Here is a 21,958-nt window from a genome sequence, read left to right on the forward strand (position 1 = left end):
AAGTTTTAAGATACAGCTGGATTTGCCTTCCCTTGTTGGCCTGTATTCTATTTGACCTAATTTATTCACAAATTGATGCCAAAAAGTTGCCAAAAAGTTACTTTTTATTCATTGTATCTTTTGTGTCTGCAGTTACTTGGCTACAGGGGAAAAGAGCCACTGGGCCTGCAGATTTTCATTGGCACTGCAGATGAGCGCATCCTGAAACCCCACGCCTTCTATCAGGTTCACCGCATCACCGGCAAAACTGTCACCACCACCAGTTTTGAGAAGATCATCAATGGCACTAAAGTATTGGAGATCCCCCTAGAGCCAAAGAACAACATGAAAGCCATGTGAGAATGTTATTATAGCTATCATATCGTCACTGTTAAGCAAATAACTTATTTTATAGTATGTTGCATGACAGTGTCACATAAAAGTATCAAAGCTACTTTAAACATTTTTAAGAAATGTTTGGAAATTATCGCATATATTAAATGACATTTCCAAAATAGTAATGCCAACTTGGAAGTAATTAAGTCTTTCTGTGAGTTTTATAAATATTGAATGAAATGAAATGAAATATATGAACAAGATCTTGTGACTGAATGATAATTACAATCAGTGATTTTGAATGTACAACTTTTCCACCCGACAGCAGCGAGATATACTCATTATCTTGTTTGCTCTCACTCTCCCTCATTTTCTATCTTGTTCTGTCACACACTAACATAATGCACTGTCTACATAGTGACTGATTGGTTCTGTCTTCCTCTGTCCCAGAATCGACTGTGCAGGGATTTTGAAACTCAGGAACGCAGACATTGAGTTGAGGAAAGGGGAGACGGACATTGGAAGGAAGAACACTCGTGTCCGTCTGGTGTTCCGGGTCCACATACCTCAGCCAGGAGGACAGCTCGTCTCTCTGCAAGCGGCCTCACACCCTATAGAGTGCTGTAAGCAACCACATTAACCACTTTCTAACCTGGTGTCCCTATTTTGGGCAGTTCATAATGTGAACATGTTCAAAAATAGCATGAGCTCGTTAACTATGGCTATTCACCATTCGTCATATATCCTCAATCCCAGGCTTGTTAAAACCTCATAATGACCCCCTAAATCCTGATTCATACTTCATCGCGGGTTGGCATCACGCACCGGAAATAGCCGACCTACAAGCTCAAATGCGACGCATAGTGAGGTTGTAGATCTGCTATTCTATTGCCGTTCTCGGTGCGACACCATCGCTCGACTGAGCATAAATTAGGCTTAAGGCAGAACATGTCTGCTAGGGCGGGACGTCTGTAATTCTTCTTGGTCTTTTTTGACCAATCACAACACAGGTTTTATGGCCGGGGAATGTAAACAGATCTGCACAGCATCATGTAACTTCCTTGAGCTGTACTTCCAGTACTTCCGGTTACGGTTAGACACTCTCAGTAGCAGGTCTCGCCCAGTGTGTGTGTCATATGACAAAGTATACTGTACTAGAGGTTCACACTTATGTCGCACCGCCCATATATTGAGATCTCTGTATCTGTCAGTCCTTGTCCCTTTTATGCCCATATATGGAGATCCCTGATGGTGACATGAACTTCACGTTCATGTCAGAGGTCCGCCTTAACACAATCATTCCCGGGATTCCTTCAAAATAGGAGCTCTGGGGTGCTGGGAAAACATGTCCGCTTTCACTTAATTCAAATATCACTTATTTTTTTGTTTTGTTGTGATAACCCTCCCTACTATAGAGTGTGCTGACCATATAAGAAGTTCCTCCCTGTCCCCAGTTAACCCCTGGGGTCAAAAAACCTAAGGTTTCGTTTTTGGCTAGGTGGCCCAGCCTTCATCCAATCAGGATAGAGAGGGGCCTTCCGCTAATCATGATCGAGTGGGGGCGGGCTGGTGTGCGTGCATGGTGTGCGTGCTGTTGGCCGGTCCCTCCACTGTAGTGCGTGTGTGGTTTTTTCCAAATCACCCAAATCACTGAATGCTCCTTTAAGACAGTTTTAATATACTAGCCTGGTGCCCGGCTGTAGAGCACAGAGTCGGTAACGATGGAAGTTGGTGATCCATGCCCCACCCGGCTATGCAATACCCGTTGTACCCGTGTCAGAGTACCCGTTCCACCCATCTGTCTGTGTCCCTTTTATGCCCATAGATGTCTGTATCTGTCTCTCTGTGTCCCTTTATTCCTATATATGGAGTTCTGTGTCAGGCATGCCCAATAATGGAGTGTTGTGATGTCAGAACAGGCCAGCTCCATACATGGAGCCCAGTCAGGGGCCTTGTCCAGAGCCCGGGCAGAGGCCTTTTGTGGTGGTTCTGGACAACCGTGGGTCCGACCGTCTCGACACCGGGCACTGCACTCCCTGTGGTGGTGTGGAACGCGTGTGTCGAATATGAAGTCGGCGGGACGAACGGTTCTCGAGTTACGTGCATTACAGACATACACACAGACATACTGAGACGTGGTGCATTTATAGATAGATAGTGCTTACCATTAGACCCTGAGATGCACACTTTGGAGGTCTGTATGCAATGGATGGACTTTGGACTTCTTTACTGTATGTGATGCAGTGCAGCACAGAGGTTTTCATGTGTGCTTCCCTGGGATATAAATGGATAAATTAACACTGAGGATTTGACTTTATAGGTCAGGCTCCTACTGTATATACAAAGACCTCTTTATGTTTCCACTTGTGTCTTGTGTGAGCCCACTGTATGGTCGTGTCTGCGGCTGTGTGACTGCTCGTGTGCATTAGTAAAGTGTGTACCGGTGTGTCCGTTTTAATTAAAGCACCCAATATATAATCTAAATAAATGAAAAACAGCCTATTATCTTACTTTATCTTACTTTGAACAACTAGTCATAAATCATAAATGGCATTATGGCACATAAAATATCAGTGGAACACAAAGTAAATACATATTGTACATTATGGCCGTGTAATTGTTTTTAAGTCACTGTGATACAGCAAAATGATGTCAATGGTGATGGTGTAATTTCCCTTGTCTCTTCCCATTCAGCAGCATACAGTAGTTATCTATACCTGTTGATTGATATGACACTGTCTTCAGATGAACCTTAGAACAATTGGCATGAGTGAACACTAATCAAGCATGAACTTGCCTACTACAACACATCTGTCAGACAGGCTGATAAGCAGACTGTGTCAGTGATGGGGTGTTTGAAGAGACTAGGGACACTTTTAGTATTGTCCTCTTTGTTTTGTTGACTCACCGTCACCGCGTAGTAGAGCAAACCCGCTCAAAGGTCACGGGACTGTTTGTCGACACCTGAGCTCGCCTCGTCGGGTGTTGAATTTCAGACAAGCTAATGGGTGATCATTTGTCACAATGAGCAGGATTCTCTGGATTTCAAGGCCGAGTGCATACAAAAACGAACTGAATTACTGTTGTCATTGTTACTGACTGTCTTCTGAGAGAACCAATCTGAATGCAGTTTAATCTGTTGTCTTGACAAGTAAAATCATACGTACAACCAGCGATGGCTTTCAGGAGATATCATCTGACTGTGATCCCGTAGCTACGCACATTAACTAAACATGGTTTGTGTTTTGTATAAGGGTCGTACTGAACACGACCAGAGAGGATGCAGGCCTATTGATTATGTATGTTACATGTCCAGGATACTTTCGGTGACATAAAACATATAAAGCCCCAGTGCAGTGTGTCATGTTACCACAAAAGAGATCCATTGTTTATGCTTCTATTGAGTTCATAAGAATCTGGTATACTGTATGTGTGCTACAGTATGATAAAGCAATAATGAACCTTAATTGGGTCAATGTGAGATTAATAATTTAAATAATAATAATTTGGAGAAACTGAAAATGAAAACCTTACTTGATAAATAGTTCACAAGTTATTACAATCTTTACTATATAAACTTAACTCTCAGTCATCCCAAGTTCAACTTATTTTAAAAGATTTTCCTCAAAATTAAGGAAGTTGTTTTAGAATGAGTCAGCATGCATCTGTTAATGTTATCTATTGTTAAAGATAGACCATTTTGTGGTTTTGTCCCTGGGTAATTGTATGCTTTTAGGAAATGAATGAAGTGGTTGACAGAAAATATAGATTCCTTTGCATTTATTCTGTGTTCCACTGTATGGCATTTACAGTATAAGCTATTTCACAACTAGGTCCAAGTTATGGATGTGTCCCTACTCACTACATGAGTCAATACTACTAGGTCCAAGTTATGGATGTGTCACTACTCACTACATGAGTCAATACTACTAGGTCCAAGTTATGGATGTGTCCCTACTCACTACATGAGTCAATACTACTAGGTCCAAGTTATGGATGTGTCACTACTCACTACATGAGTCAATACTACTAGGTCCAAGTTATGGATGTGTCCCTACTCACTACATGAGTCAATACTACTAGGTCCAAGTTATGGATGTGTCACTACTCACTACATGAGTCAATACTACAACTAGGTCCAAGTTATGTATGTGTCCCTAGTCTACATGAGTCAAGTTATGGATGTGTCACTACTCACTACATGAGTCAATACTACTAGGTCCAAGTTATGGATGTGTCCCTACTCACTACATGAGTCAAGTTATGGATGTGTCACTACTCACTACATGAGTCAATACTACTAGGTCCAAGTTATGGATGTGTCACTACTCACTACATGAGTTAATACTACTAGGTCCAAGTTATGGATGTGTCCCTACTCACTACATGAGTCAATACTACTAGGTCCAAGTTATGAAAATAGTTATGAAATAATTGACATTTTTGAGCAATATCTTATATAATGTTAAAATCATATCACCAGGTGAAATGATTCTAGGCTTGCGTATCAAGCCTATACATATTATTGTTAATTATTGTTATATTATTATTATTAAGCCCTATGCTTGCGTTCGGAGCTTGTTTTCGCTATTTCCCAAAGATTTATTAAAAAATCACACCCGTGTGAACTGATTGGTGTAAGGTCTTATATAGACTGATCAGCTGTGGTCTGACGTAATGTCTGACGTAATGAAATCACACCCGTGTGAACTGGGTGACCATAGCAACCATGCTCATTTTTTGGTACGAACAGACAGACAGACAAACAGACAGACATGTAAACTAACAAAGCCAGTTGTAGGAGTGGTTTACACCACTCAAAAATATATATTAGTTCAATGAATCCTTGCAGCCCTACATGTAACACCCCTATCCTGTGTGCGCCCACAGCCCAGCGGTCGGCCCATGAGCTTCCTATGGTAGAAAAGCAGGACATGGACAGCTGTTCTGTTCTGGGAGGACAGCAGATGATCCTGACTGGGCAGAACTTCAGCTCTGATTCCAAGGTCATATTCCTGGAGAAGACTCACGGTGAGTTCCGTTCATGTTCTCAACAGAGCCGAGCCTGATGCACAACTGAGGAAGCCACGCTAAGCTCCTACAAGAAAGCAGCATCCTTTTCCTGTTTCATATGTTCTCATGAATTTTGGTTCTTATATTTTTAGCAGAGGAATTCTCATTTATCTGTGACGTTTCACAGTCTTTTCCTAGATTCGTTCTATCGTTCTGTTTGTGTCTTTTATTTCACCAACTAATTTCACGGAGCCATAAACAAAAGCTGTAATATCACTTACTAACTAATAATACTTGCCTTCGTCTTTAATACTAGTTCAGATCAAGTGATACAGCTTCCCTACAGTGATGTTGGTGACCCATTCAGTTTACCTCCCAATTTGCATGATGCAACTGATAGTGATAACATTGGTGCCTCACTTTCCTTTGCCCTTTACTCTCCACGGCTGTATTCCATCATGTCTTATCGCCCAGATGGGTCTTTTGTAGTGTGGTGAATGACAAATAAAAGCCCTCTGCTGGAAATGGATTTAATGCAGTTTATGACATTTCTGTACCCTCTCCAGTCTATGCTCTGAGTCAATTGCTAGAGATTTCCCTTTAGATGGTTGTTTATGGTACACAATACCCAATATCATCATATTAAATTGATAGTTGTCTAATATTAGGTCTACAGTCATTAAAATAGAAGTAATTGCAATTGAACGAGTGGGTATGATTGGTAGCAATCAATGAGTAAGCACTTTACTTAAGCAATACCACAATGTAGATGTAGAAATATGTTACATATATATGTTGGGCGGCGGTTGGCTCAGGGGTAGAGTGGCTGGATTGTTTGCCTGTTCGAACCTGGGCTCCCCCAGAGTTAGTGTCGAAGTGTCCTTGAGCAAGACACTGAACCCCAAATTGCTCCTGATGTGCTGGTTGGTGCCTTGCATGGTTTCCACCGCCATCGGTGTATGAATGTGTGTGTGAATGGATGAATTGATGCACAATCTATGTAAAGCGCCTTGGATAAAGGCGCTATATAAATGCACCATTTACCATTTTACAAATAAAAGTCCAGTATTCAAACTTTAACTTGAGTAAAAGTACAAAAGTATTGGCAGCAAAGTAAAATGCTTAAAGTAGGCCTACCAAAAGTAGAAGTAGTTATTTTTAAAGACTTTTCAAAATGTGTGACATTTTCTCCAAAATAGCAGATCTACAAGCTCACAATGATGCGTTGCGAGCTTGTAGATTGGCTATTTTCGAGTATAGAATAGGGGTTTCGTATGAATAATCTTTAATTAATTATTCATTTTCAAAACTAGCCCATCTACAAGCGTACAATATAGATGATGTCGCAATGTGAAACTTTGTGAGACTTTTCAGCTATATCCATATCCAAAATATGGACACCAGGGTGAAAGTGCCTCAGGATTTTGCAGTGTAGTTTGATATCTCATCGATGTTTCCTTTTTGTTGGTAGTCAACAGTGACCCTCCAGTTGCCTGTGTGTGTGTGTGTGTGTGTGTGTGTGTGTGTGTGTGTGTGTGTGTGTGTGTGTGTGACTCACTGACTCCACTGCTGTCTGAGAGTGGAGCGCTTGGCGTTCCATTTCTCCAGGGCCCGCCTCAACTCAAACTTGGAACTTGCATCTCCAAGCCACTTTTTCTTTTTTTGTCTCCGGGGTTCCCTGCCGCTGCGTTACGACACACCAAAGTAATGGCTAGCATAGACGGAAAAATAAGTCTTATGAAGAGGGTTTGCCATTGTTTTGGAGAGTTTCTCCATATGACACAGTCCTGGAACGGTGCAGCTGTTAAATCCCTTTGAATGGGAGACAGCTGCCTCTGGATGGGGCTCCCCTGGCTCCTATGCATGGACAAGGCTGTACAAGTGGGAAGAGAGGGTTCCCCGGCCAAGCCTCAACTCCTTGACTTCTCAATCTCCCTCTCTCCGCCCCCATACATAATTATCTCCAGAGAGAGAGAAAGGGGCGAGAGAGAGAAAACAAAAACATGGGGTATCCCTTAGAGTAGAATTGGAACAAAATGCAAACTAAACATGACGCCAAGAAAGCAGCAGTCATCATCTTTCGTTAGTGAAACGGAGCAAGTTGATCATAAAAATAAAAAAGGTTGAGAAAAAAAGACAATTCTTGGCAAAACAAATGGAATCCCCCTTTTGCTTGCTGACTCATTTCAGCCATGTGTGTTTAATTTGCAGTCCGACAGAGGGTTTCCCACCTAAAATAAAAAATGTTCTCACTAGACTACATGTTATACTGTATGTTACAGCTCCATAAAGGGCATTTGGATCATAAAAGAACATTTTTGATGGCAGTCGTAAAGAAGTTGCTCGTTGTTCAACGAGAGCTTCACTGTTACTTAATTAGTGTGATCAAGTGTGATCATTAACCACTAGCGTCCCTTTTGTGGGCTTGTCATAATAGCGGCATCTCCTTTTTCCTGAACTTGTAGATCGGCTATTTTCGGCAAAGAGAAAATTAAATGGATCTTTTTTCATTTGTCGATGTGCGATCCCACCTCTACTTTCCCGCGACCAACTTGGGGTGCTGACCCATAGTTAGTCTGCACTGTGGACCCCAGAAGTACATTTATCAGTGTTCATTTATCCATTCGCAACTGAGAGTGTACATTTGTATTCTAAGAGTAAAATTAAAGTAAAATTCTGCCGATTTTAAACATATCGGCTAGTAAGATGTACATGTCTATTTTCTGTCACAACAATGAAAATAAAAAAAGTGTTAAAATTTCTACCGATTTTGAACCTAATCTCTGAGGAGGTTCTCTGAGGAGATCTTATATAATAGTCATAGCGTAACATACTCCATGTCTGACGGTACAACCCATGACGTCAAGTATGTTGTTTGGTGTCATACTGTAAAATGTTCACGATTTTACTGTGTATCTAGTACCCCAAATCCATTTCAGATACAGCCTAAAATTCACCTTGTAATGCAAGGTGAATTTTAGGCTGTTACTCTGCCTCTACATCAGTGTAATTTGGGATGTGGACGTGTAGGTGTTTGAATGTGTACATCAAGGCAGGTGAGCTGAGTGGTGCAAGAGGAAGCGTTTTTTGTACAGATATGATCTACACGCACACAAGCCTCTTGCTCTCCACTTGAATTTTTAATCACATGGCAAACAGATTGCATGCAGACCATAATGTGGCTCATATAGTCATAATAACCCAGTGGCTTTCCTCTGTACAAATTGGAAAAGATAACAAAAAAGATTAAACAAAACGTACGTAGAGATATAAAATAAATACATGAATAAGTCAGCTCTGGTTGTGCTATTCAACAAATAAATTCCAAACAGCATTTCTTTAGAATAATACCCTTTTGAAGCCCATTCAGTTGTAACATGAGAACATAAATAAAATCATCTATAGTAATCACTAATTCATTTATCTCAAATTCTCTACACCATTTTGAGAACCACTGGTGTTGTACAGATACTTTGTTCAAAAATACTTGTATTGATTATGTCTGTCTGTCTGTCTGTCTGTCTGTCTGTCTGTCTGTCTGTCTGTCTGTCTGTCTGTCTGTCTGTCTGTCTGTCTGTCTGTCTGTCTGTCTGTCTAGATGGACAACAGATCTGGGAGATGGAGGCAACTGTAGACAAAGATAAGAGCCAACCTGTAAGTGTAGCCTATCAAACTCCCATTTCTTAGTAGACAACCTATAACCTTTGAATCAGATCAAAACTGTAAATTGTCACAATGTAGATAATAAAGTATAACAATCATGCTCTGCAGAACATGCTGTTTGTTGAGGTTCCGCCCTACCGAGACCCGTCCATCTGCCATTCTGTCAAGGTCAACTTCTACGTCATCAATGGCAAAAGGAAGCGGAGCCAGCCTCAGCACTGCACCTATACACCACTGGCAGGTAAAGTCCAGCCTCAGCACTGCACCTATACACCACTGGCAGGTAAAGTCCTGCTAGATCAATTACTTACTGCACACTATTTATATATGTGTCGTGAAGTCATGCACAGTAACATCCTGAGTACATGTAATTCAGAGAGTTTACAACTAAATGGAAGGGTACATTTGGTTACCCTCCATTTGTACACAAATCACACCCATGTGAAGTGAGTGGTGCCTTTTATCATGATGTATGATGATGATGCCACATGACAGTAACCACAGTAACCAATGCAGACTAATAGACTAATGCTACACACAGTCACGTGTTGGAGTGGTTAGTGCCGCTCAATAAAACGGATAAATGAACAATGAGGATTTGTATGTGTATCTTTTGAATGAATAAAATACAGTTATAACCTGACCACTGGTTAGTGGGGTCATCAAGAATGAAAGAATATTTTCCTGATATCTAATCATCTCCCTGCAGTTCCGTCCATCAAGAAAGAGCCTTTGGATGAATACGAGGCGGGTCACATGGGCTTCGCCATGCCTCAGATCCTGGGCATGTCCCCTCAGTCTTACTATCACAACCCTCACCCCATCCTTCACCCAGACAATGGCATGGCCTCCTGCCAGCAAGGGGGGCGTCCGGGCTCCGGCGGTCTGCCAGGCCAGGCCCACCGCTTCCAGCAGCAGAGCCCGGCCATCGTCTACTCTCGCGGGGCCAAGGGCCCAGGAGGACTCTACCAGCAGACGGGAGGAGGGATTATGCCCGATCCTCATCACTGCTCGGTGCTGGTCCACACCGGCGCCCCGGCCCAAGCGGGGGGAGGGGTTCCCACCGGTGGCGGTGCCCACCACCAGCAGCACCCAGCGGGCCAGCACCCATCTATAATCCAGTTTTCCCCCACCAACCACCAGCAATTGCTGCGGGGGGGAGGCGAGGCGCAGGCTCTCTCAGCCCCGCCGACCGACAACGGCCAGCACGTCATCTACTGCGAGGGCTACTCCCCGCAGGCAGCCGCCGTGCACTCCCCTGGCTACTCTCCGCAGGCGCCCAGTACCCACTCCCCTGGCTACTCTCCGCAGGCGCCCAGTACCCACTCCCCTGGCTACTCTCCACAGGCGCCCAGTACCCACTCCCCTGGCTACTCTCCGCAGGCGCCCGGTGCCCACTCCCCTGCGTCTTCACCCCAGGCTCAGGGGACGGCAGGCCAGCCGCAGCAGCAACACTTTACCACCACGGTCATACAGCAGCAGCCCTACATGCAGAAGGGGCAGCAGAAAGCCAGGGCTGCACCACCGGGCACAGGGCAGGCGGAGGCACCGCCGACGGGTGACGGGCAGAGGAGGGTGACTGTCAAGGAGGAGAACCTGGACCAGGCCTACCTAGATGACGGTGAGTGTAAGTCGGTGCTTTTATCCTCTGTGTGAGTGGGAATGATGCCTGGTCACTTGCGTGTGTCATAATTGTCAGCTTAGGAGAAACTGTACATTGTAAAGTCCTTGTAAAGAGTGTTAATTTAACTCTGATTGTACAAGTGAAATGGTCCGTTTGGGTTAGGGTTTCTACTTTTACACTGAGAATTTTACTGTGTAAGGAGGTCAAGTGCAGCCTTTTTTGTACAGTGGAATTATTGTCACAATACAACACATTTCTTTGCTTTTTTTCTTTCCGACCAAAAAAAAAGAAAAACAAGATTAATAAGTACAGTCCCTTATCTGTTCGAGATAGATGATAAGAACCTTCAAACGGCCGTTCAACCTCTCTGGAGAACAATACGAGGATATTTACAGTACATGGGCCATCTCCTCTCCATCCATCCCATGCGCTATACAGTGTCCTTCTGAACAAGGCCAGAAGAACAGGCTCGCACTGTTAAAACAATCCCTGCCAGGAGGTGTAGTTATGTTCCACTCAAGGTGGAAATAACAGGGATTATGAGTCATATGTTTATACTTACACTTGTCAACCCCATTAGCCTCTGACAGAATTAATGTCAGGCCACATCCAGCAGCAGGCAGGAGGCTGAACCCCCTCTTCCTTGTTTTCCAAAGCTCCGCCGAGTTGTATCTTGTTACAGTGTGATGGCCTGCTCTGATATGGGGCGTACACAGGTTCACGTCAGTCGGATTACGTTTCACGGCAGCGAGTTGTATGCCGTCGTGACATTGCGGCCACGTTCTCTAGTAGTGACCGCCTCAACAATCCCTCCTGCTTGTTGTGGGTGTCTGTCTGGCACAGCCATGTCCGGAAACAAGCATTTGCTTTTTGTTTTTTGTCTCTGTTGCAGAGAGAGAGAGAGAGAGAGCGAGAGAGAGAGAGAGAGAGAGAGAGAGAGAGGGAGGGAGAGAGAGGGAGAGAGAGGGAGAGAGAGGGAGAGGGAGAGGGAGAGGGAGAGGGAGAGAGAGAGAGAGAGAGAGAGAGAGGGAGGGAGAAAAAAGTGTCAGCTCTCCTCACCGCCTGGATATGTTGACACTGTTATGATGTGAAAAACAACTTCCATGGCAACCATTGTCAAACAGTGGAACGGCTGCCTGGGAGAGCCGGGGAAAGCCTCTTTGTTTGTTATACTTGGCCTGGGCTTCCCTTTGGCCTTACGCCCCTCAATTCTGCGGGGGAACCCACCAGAGGATTAGATTTTTTTCCAGCAGCGGGATTCTGCCAATCTGGCACACCGAATTCCTATTTGCAGCTGCTCTCCTCCAGAAATGCAGCCTGATCCCTGTAAGATAGCGTGAGGGTGGAGGGTAGTCCGCAGGAAAAGGGAAGGGGCTGCGTGCGCGTTTCAATGGAAAAAGTGAAACGAAGAAAAATGAGCCAACAGTGGAATTTGTATTTTTTGGATGGAACTAACAGGGTTTCCCTCCTCAGTAAACAGCAGCAAAGTTTATAGACAGTGAATTAACAGGGACAGACGCATACTGTTCCAGCTCTGTTTGATCTTCACAAGGTTAGGTGATGGTGACGATCAGCCAGCTTCCCACCAAGGTGCCCCCATTTCTGGTCTTTGTTCTGCCTTTCATCCCAATTCCCCATAGAATATCACGCTGTCCCTGGAAATCTCATAAAAGCACTAACTGCTTAGTTTATAGTTGTTTGGTGTTAATTGCCCCCGTTTTATCCCAGGCACTACAGGCTAATTACTTTAGCTAAACCTGCTTCATACAGAAATTATCAAGACAATAAAATGAGTGACATTTACAACAACTAATGCTTGCACACAGGTGACACAGGTTTAAGTAATAGATTACACACTGAGTGAGGGCCACTGAGTTCAGTTCATTTTTGTTCATGACAGGTGTACTGTACAATATGACTGCTGAGTCATTTGTAGTGTACCTCCAAAGACAGAATAAGGCACTGCCCCAAATTCAAGTCATTTATTTTTTCAGGAAGAGAAGATAAAGCCCATATCTGAAACAATCAAAGACATTTTGTTTGTGTTGGCTGTGTTTCACTAGTTACTCATCTTTGAAAATATGTGTGCCACATCCTGGTTTCATCACAGTTATGTGTCAGTAACTGTCACATCCCTCAGGTAGCCTGAATGGTGTCTCACCTTTTGTAAAGAACGTTAAATGGAAGTCATGTATTTCATTTGAATTAAGCCAGAACCTGGTTAGCACCTCCTCCCACACAAGCAAACTGTCATACATATACCCAAGAAATCCTATTGAAGGGTCTCTTTCCAAAGCTGAATGATTCCCAACCAATCATTAGTGACGCACTGGTCAATTCATGATCTGTGTGCAATTAAACCAGATTCATGTTAGAAATAACAATCCGCTTTCAATAACTGGGGTTGAGTGTGTGTAGAGATCATAACCTCATTTCTCATGTTGAGAATGGGGAGAGAGTCTTCATCTTCCATCCTGATTGGCTAAGATTGGCTTCCAAAAGCTCACATGATTGGTCCGTTTTGAACAAAATGCCACAAATCACAAACACAGTGTGCAATTTCCGTGAAATTATACACGCACATTTCCACTAGGCCGAGGACGACATGCCACTAATTTTTCCCCCAAATCAGCCTCACGGTGGCGCTATAACAGGCCAATTCCTGTTTTTAGCTATAACTGCATCGATCTATGCGCACTCCCTAGAGGCCATGGAAAAACATTGTCCCTGCATCCCTCCACATCTGCCGGTTATAGCGCCACCATGAGGCCGATAGTCAGATTTCATCCAAATGTCACGCAAATCGGTACACATGATCTCTGTAGTCATGTGATCAAGACGAGTCTGTTGGATTTCTCAGATTCTACACTGATTGGCTAACATTGCCTTCCAAAGTTTTCAGGAGTGGCCCGTTTTGTACAAAATGCTGCACATGTCCTGCTCATCCAGAATTCTATCCTCATGCTATGAGTGATCTGGCTCTGCATTTCCTCAACAAAATGAAGAAAATTGTTGCAAAAAACTAACTAACAAATTACTCCTAAACATTTTGCCAAACATCTCACACAATCCTATCCTCCTGGTGGAGACCTGTGCCCAGAAGGGCACTTTTTCTAGTTTTCTCTGCTTTACTGTGAATTCGGGATGTTCACCATGTCAGGCGGCTGCGGCGGGATATATAGCATTATAGCAGGGGCTAACGCTCAGATTCGGCCTCTATCCTTTTATTACTCTATGGTAGAAACTGCCGGATGCTAACTTTCATATGTTGAGCAATTTTCATAATTGGCAAAATATGTGACCATACCATTATAGAAGGCAAAATTTCATCATGCTTTATGTAGCATGTGACGTGTCAAACTAGGGGGTTTTCATGATGCTGAATCCATTCCAAGCATTAGTTTTGCACAAAAAACACTCATTGGGCTAAAACGGCCATAGCTGTCATCACAAATGTGATGATGTCAACACATTTGGGCTAGTGGCTACTGGCTATGGCCGTTTTTTGCCCAATTTCGGCCAGAGGTGAATTAGTGAGCACCTATAGAAATGCGCTTGTCCCTGGGATCACAGACGTTAAGAATTTCTGGCATGGCCAAAGGCTGAAAGTTTATGAGCAACAGGTTATGAACCACTGGCGTAGCCAGCAAAAGTTAAGAGTCACATACGGTAGTTTGTGTGCAGGCTAAGAACTGCCGTCATGGCCTACAAAGACTGAAAGTGAGAGATTTAATGCATATGGAATAAAGCCCAGAGGCAGTGGAGCAGGTGAGATTGTTCCAGCAGGTAGACCAGGACCAGAGAGATAAAGCACACAAAAACAGCCTGGTGAACAGGCATTAGTTTCAGCTCACTTACATCCCATTTAAAGAAGCTAGATCAAACAGCTCTAAAGCACCTTAAGGGTAAATTATACTTAGTTGCACACTGAAAAATAGAAGATCTACAAGCTCACAAGGCATCATGTGTGAATGTATTAGATGTGCTATTTTCGACATACCACATAACACATATAAATCAGTCATTTGACTTATCCCCTGTTATACCAAACTTCTGTGAACCTGTGATCAATCGTATAACACAGTCAATTACATTAGTTAAGAAACTGGTATTTTTATTGTATTTTTTCTGTAATATTACTTACAGCATGGAGATTATTTGTCAGATTGAGGTACACTGCAGGCTGGGGTAATGTGAGATTGAAGGTTTCGCTTTACTATTGATTGTGTGTCCTTAACTTGTGTTGCTATTACAATCTTCTAGCAACGCTTCCAAAACACATCCAAACTGTTAACATAAAGGCTATATACACTCACTCACACAAGTGTAGTTACAGGCACACATGTATGTACACACACGCATGCACTTACGCATATATGCGCGCGCGCACACACACACACACACACACACACACACACACACACACACACACACACACACACACACACACACACACACACACACACACACACACACACACACACACACACACACACACACACACACTGTGCCCATTCCATCTCACAGTGGGCAGTGTGCAGCAACTGAGTCAGCTACTGTACAGAGTGTGTCTCTCCGCCTCCTCCCACCGTCGGCTGGTAAACAAACCAGCTTATTGGTGAAAACTCTGGGAGCTAGACACTCACCTATTGTACAGACCCGTGTCTGAGTGTTCCCCGGGCCAGCCTCAAATGGCCGCTCGGTGCCAACCCTTCATTAGACTTTAGTAAAGCCCCACTGTATGTTGCCCCGCTGTGGAGCTCCCGTTGCCTCTCTAAGCTTGTTTTATGCTCAGGAAAAGTCTTGTGGCACCGCTGGGCGAGATGAAAGTTTCTTTAAGGCATTAGGTGTCAGAGGGAATTCCACTAGAGACTAAAATAAACAGGGACGTTGAAAGACGTGACGACAGCAGTGTGCCTAGTTTGGACCACTCCTACAGCTTCTGCAGCACTCTGGGCAACAGCTATGGCTATAAAATGTGCTTAGTGTTAACCTGCCCTAATGGTGTTTTCTTATTCACATCTGCAAGTGATCAGGTAGAAAGTAAGGCAGTGAGAAAGTGACCGTGATATGTTATCACAAACCAACCATCTCTCCCTCTTTCTCACATCCACTCTGTCTCTCTATATCCGGTCGACTTCAATGCAGGAAGAAACTATAGTATTTTCTGTCACAGTCCTTTAGTTCTCAAACTATAACAGAATACATTGCACCTCCATTTCTCTTGCATTATTTTGGATCAGGTGTATATTGATAATTGTTGCAGTAACTGACAGCTGTTGTTTTAATGGATGTTTTGGCTTTTATATGCTTTGATTTGTTTGAAAATGGTTCTGTGCAGGCGTGATAGTTCCTGATTTGACTTAATGTGTAGTTCTATTCATAGAACTACACAAAGCCAGCATAACCGTGAGGTTCTTTACGTGTCAGCATGTGAACAAAAAAACAAAACAAGACACGGTCTAATAACGTAACGACATGGCGTCGATGTGGATCTTGGACATCATGTTGATGATGTTATTGATGATGATGTTAAAGTCATATCTGTGACATCATTGACTACCTAATTACAATTTAATTCAATTCAAAGGACACACACACACACACACACACACACACACACACACACACACACACACACACACACACACACACACACACACACACACACACACACACACACACACACACACAGACCCTCTTCTAGATGTTCAGTTTGTTGACAGGAGCATGACAGCTATTATTTTATTATTTTCTTCTTTTGCTTCTTGAAAATAGTTTACTATGAGAATTCATACCCTCAAACTGCAAACTAACGTAATGTTTAATTAAGAGTTCTTCCTTTCATCATGTGACTATTTTCATTAGATCTCCCAGAATCACAGCCCTAAAGCATTGCCATGGAAACAAAATCTTTCGTGATATCATGTAGACTGTAATTACATGGCTAGACGGTAAAAAGCTTTTTTGGCCCACTTTGAAGCACTCGTATTACTCATCGACCCTAATGAGCTCCCTGAGGCACAACAGGGGGCGGTGGCACCAGCCCCTGATGTCACTGTACCACTGTACACACACACACACACACACACACACACACACACACACACACACACACACACACACACACACACACACACACACACACACACACATACACAATGGGCCAGATCAGCACACACAGAGGATGTGGCCTATCTGGAGAGACAACATATTACACATACTAGACATTCCTCCACGCTTACTACAGGTTTCCCCCGTGTGCGCAGTACACAGGGGAAAATGTCACTTCAACGATTTTCGAGACAATCTGTTTTGTGATGTCACTTTGTGAAGGTGGAACATCTCAACTGGCACAATTCACATGGCCCTACTTTTCAAAGCTGGTACTTTCCACACCTCTTTGAATTTTGTAAACCGTGCCCCCCTCCCCACCCCACCCCACACCCCGATACATGACACAGGTATGTACCCCCCACGCACCTTGTCTCTATATTTAGAACCACAACACTGACCCCCCCCCCCCCCCCCCACACACACACACACACACACACACACACACACACACACACACACACACACACACACACACACACACACACACACACACACACACACACACACACACACACACACACACACACACACACACACACACACACACACACAGAGAGAAGAGCTATCTGCAGCAGAACAGGAAGTGATTGCTTATAAGTGTAGCTCTACCCCTAGTGATGATTCAGTGCCAATGCAGTGCAGAGGTACAAGTAATATTAATTCACTTTCATAAATGCTTATGCCTGTCACACAAATCTCTACAGTTGTGTGCAGCAGTTTCAAACTGTGTGTCCAATGCCCAGCAGTGGGCAAGTCAAAATCGCAAAGATATAGCAATGACATGCCCAAAATAGTGAAAAAAACGCGTCCATTGAGTTCAATGGAGAAGTGGCGCCCTATTCTATTTGGTTCCTCATAGTCTCTCGAGGCAGACTGTGAATTCAATGGAAAAGAGTGTGCTGTTTTTCCTTGGGTACCCAGATTGGGTTCCTCAAGCTATATAGAATTTAGCTCTGTATTGGGAAATGAGAGCGCACAAACTACTGATATAGTAAAACAATCACACCCGTGTGAACTGAGTGGTGTAAGGTCTTATATAGACTGATCAACTGTGGTCTGACGTAATGTCTGACGTAATGAAATCACACCCGTGTGAACTGGGTGACCATAGCAACCATGCTCATTTTTTGGTACGAACAGACACAGGTACATTTTTTGAGTGGTGTAAACCACTCCTACAACTGGCTTTGTTAGTGCATAAAAAATGAGCATGGTTGCTATGTTCACCCTGTTCACCCGGGTGTGATTTCATTAGTCTTTGTTAGTCTGTGCAGAAAAAATGAGCATGGTTGCTATGTTCACCCTGTTCACCCGGGTGTGATTTCATTACGTCAGACATGATTTCATTACGTCAGACAGGCTATATTACACCACTCAGTTCACACGGGTGTGATTTTTTTTGGTACGAACAGACACGGGTACAAAGCCAGTTGTTGGAGTGGTTTACACCACTCAAAAAAAGAAGAAGTAATTCTTCATTTTTGTAGCCTATAGTCGTATTCTGCAATAATTACTGTATAGTGGTCATGAAATCCAAAGACAACCTTGGACTTCTCTCACAGCACACCAGTGTAGAGCCCTGCATTGAGATTGGCATCCCACAGACAGGGCCCAATGCAAATCTTGTGAGAGCAGTAGTTTAGTAGTAGCTTTTTTAACGCAGGCGTTTTTAACGCAGGCTTGACATTTGAATGCATTTCGCAGTTGTTTGTTATTGACAAAAATGGAAACTAACTGGAAGAGGAGAATGTAATTTTGAAAGATTGTTACCAACAGGTATATACATCAATTTATTAATAATAGCTCAGCCCACTGTGTCACTGTCTGTGGTGCTGTAATGCCGTCTCTGCCTCATTCTGTGTTTCTGTTTGTACTGTATTTGGGTCCCAATGTAAATAATGCAGGAGCAGACAGTACTTTAAATTTGCTGCAGGCAGTCAAAAATAAACTGTGGGCGGGAGCAGGCCTGAGAAAACAGTGTCACGCAATACCAGTTTGAGAGCCACTGGTCTACAGAAATTTTGCTCCAAAATACTGATTTCTCTTTCTCCCACTACCTCCCCCAACCCCCTCCCCCCTCCCCCTCTCTCTCGCTCTCCTACAGTGAATGAGATCATAAGGAAGGATCTGACCGGTGTGCAGGCCAGAGGGCAGACATAGAGGAAGAACCGGAGCAGGAACTTCTATCACACCCACAGTGTGGTGACACCAGTGGTGGGCAAAGTATCTCCTGGTCAAATGTTATGCAGCTACAAGTGAAAGTTGCTCTGAAAATTGTCTGAAATTTGTACTTAAGTTAAAGTAGTGGAGTACCTTTTTTGTGCAAAAGTACAGATGACAAACATTACCCCAATTTCCCATACATTTTCAAAAAATATAAATATTGGTGAAAATAGATGATCTACATGCTCGGATTTTCACTTTATTTGAAATGGGGCTGAAGTGGTTAATTCATAATGTACTTTTTCTGCTCGTAGACATGTAATGAGTGAAGAGTGAAAAAAGTACAATGTTTGTCTTTGAAATGTACTCAAGTAAATGTACTATACGTTTCTGTCCACCACACGCACGCACGCGCACACACGCACACGCACACACACACACACACACACGCACACGCACACGCACACACACACACACACACACACACACACACACACACACACACACACACACACACACAGTATTTCACCCCCTCTTTGATAGTGAAGATAAAACATATTAAACTCCCTGCCATCATAAACATTAAAAGCCTGATGTAATTTAACTCTGAGATTGTACAGAAGGAATTAAATGGCCCGATCATAGCCCATTTTGTTTCCATTTGTTCTCTCTGAGTTAAATTAACAGTAACAGTTATAGTGTGATTTGGTTCACTTTGAATGATTTCTGTGTGGGTGTGAAGTTCTTAGGCAGTTAACACATAATTTCTGCCTCAATTTGAACAACAATCACCCTTTCATTTTTTTCGCTTTCTTGGTCAACCAGTTGGAGGACGTGCCCTAGGTTTTGGCATTTATGTCTTAACAAAGCAATGTTTGTTTTAAAATAAACAAAAAGAAAATGTGTTGCAGGTCGGTGATAATCACCAGAAATAGCAGAACTAAAAGCTCACAACGAATCACATCAAGCCTTAGCAAGTGACGAGTACTGTACTGTATAAGCACACCTATCTAGTTTAGTATCTAAAATTGTGAATTGTGTCCAACCAAATTCTTGGTTGTCAAGGAGTATCACCGAAGTTCCAAAAATATCCTCACTTATGGCCAAAAACCTGCCTTACTTACTTCTTGCACATGCCAGCTCTTTCATGTAATATATTGCCAACTTTGTATGCAGTTTTCCAATAGAAAAACCTTGAGCTTATACCTTTATCATCTCATTTTAGGTGCATTTTTTTTCTGTTTTTGTTTTTTAAATGAAGGGATATGCACACTGCCTTGATGATATTCCAAATGAATTATTACTGTGCCTGCTAATATGCACCGTTTTGAATAAGGGAAAATGAAGTGGATTTTTTCTATTTTATAATATTTGAGTCATTTGAATAATGTATTTTATATTAGTATAATGTATGTTGCTTCATATTCATGTGACTTGCCAAATTGCCTTCCCAAGGAGCCTGTAATGCTACAGTTAAAATGGGCTAAATGTTTGAATTGGGATCCATGCTTTGATACTGATGCAGAACTAGCCTGTGTATTATTCAAAACTTGGTGTAAAATCTCAAGGATTTTAGCCTTTGAACTGCGGTTGTGTTTTTGTCTTGATGGTTCTGCATCCGAAATATCTCATTTTAGAATGTTTTCTTACTTGTATGAAATTCTTCTCTATTCTATTTGTATTTCTTTGATTGTATTTGTGGTTGTTTATAGAAGTACAGAGTATATAAAAAAACGTGTTTCTATTATGTTCATTTACAGTATATCAATGGAATTTGGAGTCCATTGGTAGCCTAACAACAATCAATATATTCAGAGTTCAGTAGTCTCAAGTATTCTTTCTTGTTTGTAATGTGTTTTACATTTCCAAGACTATCCAACATTCTCAAATGGAACATATTTTCCACAGTAATTTCTCATCACACCTTTTGCGTACTGTAAGTATATCAAAATACACTGTAGAGATATTTCATCGGCTGATAAAACGAGCATTGATGAGTCATAGCAGGTAGTTTCATTAGTAAAATAAAAAGATCTACTTTTGTAACTGAATTGGGATGCTTTGTGCCAAATGCATTTATATGATTGCAGAAAAAAGAAAGTTTTAATTCAAAACATGATGAAGTCAAAATCTACACTTGATGATATTTCATGTGGACCTATTCTGATAGAAATTTTGATTTATTTTGTAATGTTGATAAAAGTGATAATACATCTATATGATTTTTATTTTTTTGCCATTGAGCCATTCTCTCAATGTACAGCACAATGTATTTGACATTTATTGAATGTAAACTATACCAGAGATTTTGTTTCCCTTTCTGTAAATACAAGATGGAAAGTGTTCAATGACTGACCATGTTTTAGAATGATACAGCATAGCCTATAATACTATGGTCTTGTTGTGTGTAAGTCTGCCTCATTTGTTTTCAAGCTTGAACTGTTTTTCTTTATGCAGTTCGAGCCATTTACACGATATTTCGAACATACGTTTTATTATTTTATTAAAAATGAATATGAATAAGGGCAACATGGATAATATTCAAATGTCAACATTAATCATAATATATCATAGATAGAACATGTTTAAACGTAACTGAGACCTAAATCTTAAAAAAAGAAAATGTATATTGATATGTTTATTTTGCTTTATTTCACAACTTTGATCACCACCTCTTTGGTCACAAAGGTGATTATTCCTCTTATCTTATGTTTTTTCTTGTTAATAGAGTTTTCTTCTATTTGTTCTGTTGTGAATCACTTAGTCATTGTGTTGCCTTAAGCAGTTTTTCCCATCCTATTTTTGTATCCTAAAAAGTAGCAATAAATCATATACAATACTACTGTTTGTGTGTAGTTGATTGATTAATCCGTTTTATGGATAAAAATATATAATTACAAGCATAGCGTGTTTTATTTTGACATAGTGTGTCAAAATAAAAAAGAGTGTTTGGTGGTGATTTGCCAAAGACTTAAGGCCAATACTAAAACAGAATCAGAAATTGATAAACCACAGAGTAGTGGGGCTGGAACACTTTGAGATCTGAAGAAGAAATGTTTGGTC

The 21,958-nt window shown here is 42.1% G+C and overlaps 1 protein-coding gene across 5 annotated transcripts in view; it reads left to right on the forward strand.

The window, feature by feature from the left end:
- nfatc2a (nuclear factor of activated T cells 2a) overlaps positions 1 to 21,737 on the forward strand; it is a 29,325-nt gene extending 7,588 nt beyond the window's left edge. For 2 of the 5 annotated variants that reach the window (XM_079495972.1, XM_079495971.1), the window contains exons 4-10: positions 133 to 335; positions 766 to 938; positions 5,206 to 5,346; positions 8,927 to 8,982; positions 9,100 to 9,232; positions 9,701 to 10,618; positions 18,837 to 21,737. In XM_079495972.1, coding sequence (XP_079352098.1) covers positions 133 to 335; positions 766 to 938; positions 5,206 to 5,346; positions 8,927 to 8,982; positions 9,100 to 9,232; positions 9,701 to 10,618; positions 18,837 to 18,892 — 1,680 coding nt within the window. In that variant the 3' untranslated portion in view covers positions 18,893 to 21,737. Of the gene's footprint in view, positions 1 to 132; positions 336 to 765; positions 939 to 5,205; positions 5,347 to 8,926; positions 8,983 to 9,099; positions 9,275 to 9,700; positions 10,619 to 18,836 lie in introns of all 5 variants that reach the window. The other 3 variants (XM_079495969.1, XM_079495970.1, XM_079495973.1) reach the window with 3 other exon arrangements.
- Positions 21,738 to 21,958: the final 221 nt, after the last annotated feature.

Source organism: Electrona antarctica (assembly GCF_951216825.1).
Source record: "Electrona antarctica genome assembly, chromosome: 2".
Taxonomy (NCBI): Eukaryota; Metazoa; Chordata; class Actinopteri; order Myctophiformes; family Myctophidae; genus Electrona; species Electrona antarctica.